The sequence below is a fragment of the Gavialis gangeticus genome, unplaced genomic scaffold (genome assembly GCF_001723915.1).
Source record: "Gavialis gangeticus isolate Ggan-Ray unplaced genomic scaffold, GavGan_comp1, whole genome shotgun sequence".
Taxonomy (NCBI): domain Eukaryota; kingdom Metazoa; phylum Chordata; order Crocodylia; family Gavialidae; genus Gavialis; species Gavialis gangeticus.
The window spans coordinates 33,318,018-33,325,887 of record NW_017729001.1 but is presented as its reverse complement, the minus strand read 5'-3'; the positions used below and the strand labels follow the sequence as shown (position 1 = coordinate 33,325,887).

General features: G+C 54.5%; 1 protein-coding gene across 2 annotated transcripts in view; it reads right to left on the bottom strand.

Moving 5' to 3' along the window:
- The window catches only part of MYO18B (myosin XVIIIB), a 166,923-nt gene that overhangs the window by 72,879 nt on the left and 86,174 nt on the right, over window positions 1-7,870 (bottom strand). For both annotated transcript variants that reach the window (XM_019507347.1, XM_019507346.1), the window contains exons 22-25: window positions 6,504-6,569; window positions 4,634-4,762; window positions 4,238-4,381; window positions 3,320-3,409 (exon numbers count right to left, since the gene is read on the bottom strand). In XM_019507347.1, coding sequence (XP_019362892.1) covers window positions 3,320-3,409; window positions 4,238-4,381; window positions 4,634-4,762; window positions 6,504-6,569 — 429 coding nt within the window. The remainder of the gene's footprint in view (window positions 1-3,319; window positions 3,410-4,237; window positions 4,382-4,633; window positions 4,763-6,503; window positions 6,570-7,870) is intronic.

The window sequence follows — 7,870 nt, the reverse complement described above, 5'->3', positions numbered from 1 at the left end:
CTGTGCTGGGGTGCGGGGGGGGGGGGTTCCAGGTAGTTTTGGGAGCAACGTCCGCCTGTCGGGGAGGGCCAGCTTGGTCCACCTCCCCCGGGCCCAGCTTTCCAGCCCTCGGAGGTGCATTCGGCATCTCAGCATCACTGATTCACTTCCCAACAGCGTGCTGGGGAACATGCCTGCAAGCACGCACGTGCGCGTGCAAATGCTCCCTGCACTAGGGTCCCAATCCTGACCCCAGAGAGGAGCCAAAGTAAAAATCCTGGCTCCATTAGCATCGATAGTACCTCGACGCAATCAGGACTGCACCTCCACTCCCCCTGCTCTGCTACAGCACGGACGGTGCAGCTCACTAAGGCCGTACACCCTCCCCACTGCTCCCCGCAGGGAGGAGATGGCCGGAGAGCACTAGGCCCTGGCACCCCCAGATGACCTCGAGACCACAGCCAGGGAGGTCTCCCTGGGAGCACCACCATGGGGCCAAACCATCTGTAGACACAAGCGGTACCCGCTCCTTCCAGCAGGTCCTAAGAGCCACTGAGCATGGCAGCAATGCCCCTTGCAAAACGACTTGCTGCACAAAAGAACCCTTATGCCCAGTGCCAACCCTGCCCCGGCCCCGGCATGCTGCAATTGGGGCTAATTGGGTTTCCATGCAGCTGGAACCAATTAGCGCTAAATTTAATTTGCAATAGAGCAAGAGGCACAAGAGGTTGTGGCCTGGAAGCGCTCCACCCCCTCGTTGCAAGGTGTGCGTGGGGGTACATGCATGCACCCCAGGTCCCCCCCTCTCATGAGACGGAGCCAGCGCTTTCCCTCAAGGCTCCAAACAGGTCACTGCACCCAGGCCTGAATCACCCCCTTTCCCTGCTCAACAATACTCTGGGTCATGGGATAAGGCTCTTCCCGGCCTGCAGAAAAGCCATGCAGGCGGCTCTACCGCGGGAGGTTGAACACGGGTGACTTAAGTGACCGGCATGGTCTGCCCGTCTCAAGGGGCCACGTCGTTTCACCAAATATCAGCCTCTAGGAGCAGCCCTGCCTTTGTTTGGGTTTGTGTCCACTGCTGTTGGAAGCCTTGAGCTAGTGCCTGGGGTCCGGGCTGATGGACGTCTCGGACCCGACCAGCATCCTCACGCGTCCTCAGGGCTCTGCGCTCGCCATCGTGGAACCATTAATGAAGACAAAAGGCTGTGGTCCACAGTGCCTGGTCCCAAGCAGCAGGCCCAGCTCTCAGGAACATCTAAATTAGCTTTCTAAAAAGCAAATCACCCCACGTCCGTCCTCTGCTGGGCTGCAGCCTGCTCCGCGGGAGCGTCTCCGACACTCCAGGAATATTTATAGCCAACTTTGGGGCTTTCCTGTCTCACTCCACATGAAGCCCTTAAATCTGGTCCTGGTAACGATGCCTTTTCATACAGCCTTGACAGCTGAGTTTCCACACATGGACCTTAACTCACCCACTGCGGATCCTCTGCACAAAGTGCGACGACAAGCACCTGACCGCTGCAAATATGCCAGATGACCGGGCCCCGGATGTCGATTCATCACCTCACCTGATATCCCCCAGTCCCCCTGGAGTCAAATGCAAATCTAGCAAATATTTAATGACGAACGCATTGCAACGCCCCGTCTTTCGGGAAAGCAAAACTCGTCCCCCCGGCGAGCGTCTCCGCAGCCCCAAGAGCCCCGACAAGTCTGCCATTTAGCTAACGACCGGGTCGCACGTTCCTCCCGGAGCCTGGCAGGGTATTTTCACTACCTGCCTGCACCTCTCATTATTAGCCTTCCTCCCATTAGACTAAGCTACTTCGGGTGTCCGCGGAGGTCGCCGAGATTGCAATCTGGAGACTGTAATGAGAATATGTTCTATTTGCATATAATTTCTTCCTCTCGTTATGGGCTTTGTCAGGAGAACGGATTACATTTGCACTGCCATTTGTCAGCGCTCGTCGTACCTGATGCCTTTCGTGAGCTGTCACTTGCAGGGGAATGGGGCCACTTCCCCGCTCTCCCTGCCTTGGTTTGAGGGGCAGCAACCCTGCCGGCACCCCGGGAGAGAGGAAAAGAGGTCGCAAGGAAGCGAGAGACACCGGGTGGGGATCAGGGACAGTGAAGGGAAGCGCGAGTGCTTGAGCAGACTGGTGTGGAAACATGAAGGACGAGGCGCGATTTCTGTGATGACATTTAGCAAGGGGCATTTAATTAGCCCAAGATGAGGCTGTTTCTGAAGGCCTGGCTCGCTGACATTAATGGGCTCCTTTGCAACACCACCTACCCCGCTGACACCAGAGCACATCCGATCAGCCCCACGGCCCGCCCGGAGCCGGGGAAACTCAATTAACTCCAGTCATCATCCGCTCGGGGCCCCTCCGTCTCAGCCAGCACCGTCCAGCCCGTAGGACCATTTGCTAATGTTTAGCTTCTTTATAATCATCACGTGGCCGGGATGTAATAGGTGGTCTTTCAAATCACAGCGCGTCCAGAACAGCAGCAGGCAGCAAGCAATGATGCCTCCCGGAGAAACAGCCCATCCCCGCTCCGACGGATAACCGCAGAGGCTGCCGGCTCCCCACAGAGAGAAATAAAATCCTCCATTTCACGCACGTGACCTGATCAAATTAGTCAGCATGTCGTTTCCTTGGCAGATTAAAAATAAATAAAATCAACTGTTCAAGGACGCGCCGAGCCACACCCACCAGCGAGAATGAGTATCTGCTCAGCCATCGACGGTCCAGGCCCCCATCCTTCATAGACGTTAGGGCTGCAAAGGACCTCGAAGATAATCGCGTCCAGCCCCCCGCCCCAGGGGCAGGAAGTCAGCTGGGGTCAAAGGACCCCAGCAAGATAAGCATCCAAGCGTTTCTTGAATGAGTCCAGGGTAGGTGCCTGCACCACATCCTCGGCCAACGAGAAACACTGGAGAATGGAGCTCAACCAGGACAACATGGGTGCAGACAGAAATGACAATACTCGCCTGATCTGGCCACAGAAAGCAGTTTATAGCCATGACCAAAGACAAGTGCACTTAAAAAAGGACCGATCGGGTGAAAACCTGACCCCTCGTGACAGTTCAAAACACCGCGTCTTATGTAACTTCTGTCTGCGCTGCCTGTTCGCTAAACAACCTGCAAAGGAGCGACACACAGACACACAGCGCTAGGCCAAACGTGCACGTGCTTGGCGTGCAGGAAGGTTTCGGACTGGGCGGGCTCCTCCCCTAACTGATAGCTGTTCACCTGCCCCTTTTGGGAGGCGCCTTCATTCGTTCACACCCTCTGAGAAAGAAGAGAGCCGCATGCCGAGCCGGCCCCTGGGCCCTTACCTTGCTTTCCAGCCCCTCTGTGCTCTGCCTGAGTTCATGCCGTGACTGCTCAGACATTTCTAGCTTTCTTCTCAGCACCGCAAGCTCCTCCTAAAGAAAAAATAGCAAAATGCAGGCTCAGAAGCCGAGTGTCCCGGGCTTATTTATATACTGATCGTTTCCTGTTAAAAACAAGTGGGAAAGACATAATTGCCTTATTAAGAAAATTTACCCGGCACGTTTAAAGGCTGCTCACTGTAAATTGCCGCAACGGTGCTTCCTCCTGCCATTAAGTGGAGGGAGCGTTCGCTTTGGTGTCTGCCTGGGGCACATTTTTGCAGGGAGAAATGAAGCTCAGAAGCCTTGGAGGAGCTCCCAAATGCCTGGATGCTGCTTATCAAATAAATAACCTCCCACACCTGGCCAGAGCTCAGGCAGAAACAGCTCTCTCGTGAGACGCCCTGCTTGCAGGTGGGTTAACCATAAGTGCAAGAGCTTTTCGTGGCAGTGCGCTGGCCCTTTGGCACTGGATGCTGAGCAGAACCAGGGTCCAAGTCGAGAGCATTTGAAATGGGCCAATTTGAGGCATGGTGGAAGCAGGCCCAACTCCCCTGACATTACAGGGAAGAGCCTGGTACCTCAAGGACGAGTCTGGGCCTTTGGTCCTCTCTCCAACGCCGCAAAGATCAAGGCTAGGCAGGCAAGAACCAACTGCTGCACTTGACCTCTCCCTAGCCAAGGTGATTTGTGTGCCAGCAGCCTGGTGCATCCCTGGCCTCTGATATGTTCCTACAGCATGGGCAGGTCCCAGGATACGAGCTGCTTTTGGGATGGGGACCAGAAGGGAGCTTCATGAATAGGAGTCTCGGGAGACATGACTTCCAACCTGACCGGCCCATGGAGCATCTCGCTCCGCCTGCCCGCCCCCACGTTACGCACCTCCTTGGCCCGCAGCTGGTCCTCTGTTACGTGCGTGGTAAGCATGGGCCGAAGGCAACACAGCAGCTGCCACCAGGGCCACTCCTTCACCACCCGGTACGCCGCCAGGTTCTTCTGGATGCACCGCATGGCCAGGCGCTGGATCTGCAAGGAGAGTAGCGATGGTACCAGGTTACCAGCAACCCACTTCCTTCCAGAGAGACAAGATGGCAAGGGCCAAAGCAGGCAGCTGCCCTTCGAACTGTGTGCAACCAGTTTTCACGTGGACCATGCCCGGTGCCAAGAGCACCCTGGCATATTCACGGGAACACCTGCAACGCTATCAGAGAGGAAACCCACCCCGCCTCTCTGCCCCCCGCAGCAACAGCCCTTTGGCAACCCCCCCATCCCGGCTACCTTCAACCTCTTGAACTTCTGACGGGAGAGGAAGCCCTTGCAGGCAGCCTGGAGAAGCACCACCATGGGGGAGATCAGCTTGTCCCGCTGTTTCTCCAGCCTGGAGACCACGCCAGGCTTCAGGAAAACCTAGGAGGGGACAAGGGCAGCACTTGGCCATGTTCAAAGCCAGACAGGCATCGAGCCTCACCCACACCCCCCAACCCTGCCTGCTGGAAGAGCAGAGAGCCCTGTGCCACCGTGCCAGGGGACTGCAGTCATGGCCCCCATGCACCGAGCAAGGACCTGCTCAGACCACGGGCGAGCATTACAGCAACATTGCAGCCGAGCTCGTGTCCCGATGCCACCTTACAGCCTCTCGCCAGACGGGTGCTGTTTGCTGCAGCTTTGCCATGGTTCGCTGAAGCACCCATAAAACCCCCTGACTCCTGCTGTACCCAGACATTACACCCCCATCGCTGTCCAGGGGGGACGAACCTCTCCTGACACCTTGGGCTGCCACAAGTGCATTAGGCACCTACTCCCCACTGAAAGCAGTGGGCATTGGATGCCTAATTACCTTTTAAGACCGGGGCCTAGGAACTTAATGGAATTGAGCGCACCGAGCTGGATGCTCACCCGCTGCTTCGGCTATTTCCTCCTCTCTCTCTCCCTTGCTGATAAGAACATTAATCACTCCTGAAAGCTGCAAACCCTTGAGACCTTTTGCATGGACCATTGGACATTTCCTACTTTCTGCATGAAAGACATTACTGAAAATACCTTTTCAGTACTGTAAGCACCCTGCAATACCACGAGGAGATAGGTCCCGAGGCAGGAGAGGAAGGAACAGAATTAGCCATGTCATTTACTTTCTGCAGGCCCATGATGGACAAGCCAGAAACTGTAGGGATTTTGCAGGGGTGCTTGGATTTAGCCTTCAATTCCTCTTTCAAAACGCAGAGGTCTCTCTCACCTCTTACTCGAGCAAAATGCATACGGCTCAAACCACCGTACATTGCAGTTCCTGTTAATAATAAATTATACCTGTGAACTTTATGCCATTCTTGGAAAGCTGCACGTTTAAAGAACTCCAAATTCTCCTAGGGACCTTTTCCTGGAAAACTGGCTTCCTTGAGAAAATGGTATGATTTCTTTCCCATCTATTTGATTGTTTCATTAATAACTGTCTTAACTTCACAATGGGCTGGGGGGAGGTTAGAGGCTAGTAACAAAAAAAAAATAAATCAATGTTCAAAGTGATGGCAAACCCAACTTCTATATAACAAGACTTGATGAACTGCTATTGCACTATTGATTAAGCGTGAGGGTTGCAGAAGAAGAGAAAATGGCAAATGACTGGATGCAGGATGAAAAAGTTGTTTCTGTACCGAGACTGAGCCCAGGAATTGTCCCTTTCTGCCGAGCGCTGCAGAGGCAGAGGGAAGAAAATTAATCTCTCTTTGCGATTATCAGCTGTAAGTTCAAGTTGTGTTACTGTGGCAACTACTGCATCCAGAAGTGCTCTGCCTAACTGATCTGAAACCCTCCAAAAGCATTTGTTCCCTAACGCCCTTTGATTACAGTGGGGAAGCGAAGAGGGGTGGGCACCGGGGGTCCTTGGAGGATCCGGGCTCTCAAGTATCGTGCCTTGACACTCGATTCATCTAGAGATAGCATCTACAACAGTTAGGAGCCTCAGCGCCACCGACTCCCACGGCGTTTCACCTGCCGGTTCATTCAGACGCTTCTGAAAAATCTCACAAATGGAAGCGAGAAAAACGTCTCTCGCCGTTTCACAACAACAGGACGCAGATCCCACCCTTTGCCTGCTTGCGATATCGCGCTGGAGCGTCGCCACGGCCCTGCCGGGGATGGTTCAGACACGTACCTGGCTGCGACCCACGGCAATGCTTCTCTTTTCCAGATCGAGGGCCTGGAAGAGCTCTTCTATCGCCTGGAGAGAAAGGAGAGCAGATGAAGGAGTCAGACTGGGCTGCTTAGATCTTGGACTAGGGGGACCGGGGTTCAACTTGTGTCCCAACAAGAAAATCAGCAGGGATTAGGCTTGCCAGCTTTACCTTCCCCTGGCATACATAAAGCATCGTCCCATTAGTGCCAGGCTGCACCTGACCTGCCGCACGGTGCTGGGTGCTCGTAATGCCATTCACACTCGATACCCTACTTGGTCCAGGGGCAGTGGGGAGATCCTTTCCAGCATACCCAAAATGCAGGCCTGCTGCATGGCTAAGCAGTGTCCTATTGATTAGTGGGAGATGGCTCAGGTCCTGAGTGATGGGAGACACTGGGACCGTCCCTGTCGGACTACTGTGCATTGAAGACAGCAATAAACCACATTAAAGACCGTCCTCACGGTGAGAGCCTGGAAGTAATGGCTTCAGACACGTCACTCCCTGACCTGAAGAGGGAGGTTGCCGCCAGGTCTCAATTAAGGGCATATTTTACACAATCTTTTATTTTACAACTGAAGCCGTCAGAAAAATAATGGTTAGTTCTCGGGAAAACCAGCACGGTAATCTTACCGTGGCTGGGCACGGGGATGTCGGCCCTTCAGCCATGTCGGGCACGTAAAATGTTGATTCAGATATTCCCAGAGCGCTGCAAACCCCCAGCACGCCTAGCAGGAGACGCGCGCCTGCTCCTTTGTAATTACCTTCCAGCCCCGGCCGTGTCTCAGTGTCACGGACCTGCCACCATACCTGAGGAGCTCTGGAACAGCACGTGTCAAGCCAAACAACATGCAAACAATACAAAACAATACTTTTATTCACAGGATTTTTACTCCGCAAAACTGCTCGAGCGTTCATGCAGAGTGTCCCAGTCTGCGCAGCGTGAAGACCTGGAGCAGAATTTGCAGCACGGCTGGACTTGGTGAACCCAGAAATTGCTTGCAGGCAGCTGTTGCTGTGATTAGGGCTTTGGTTATCACCCTTAGAAACACAGCGGCTGTGTCTGCATGTGCAATTAGTGTGCCTCAATAAGCTCCAGCACACTTCACACTGGAGTTCACTACTCGGGAGGGCAGCAGTTTGAGCTGGGGCAGAGCAGGCCTGGGCTGGCAGCAGGCCCAAGGGGTCAGCCCTGGGCTCTGTGTGGTGGAGGTGCTGGCTGGGGCATGAAGATGCTACAGTGCAGGGGCTAGCTGTCAGGTAGCCCCTGCACCGTAGCACCCTCATGCCCCAGCCCACCCTGGTCACCATCATGTGGCAGCATAAATTACTCCCCCGTGGGATAGCA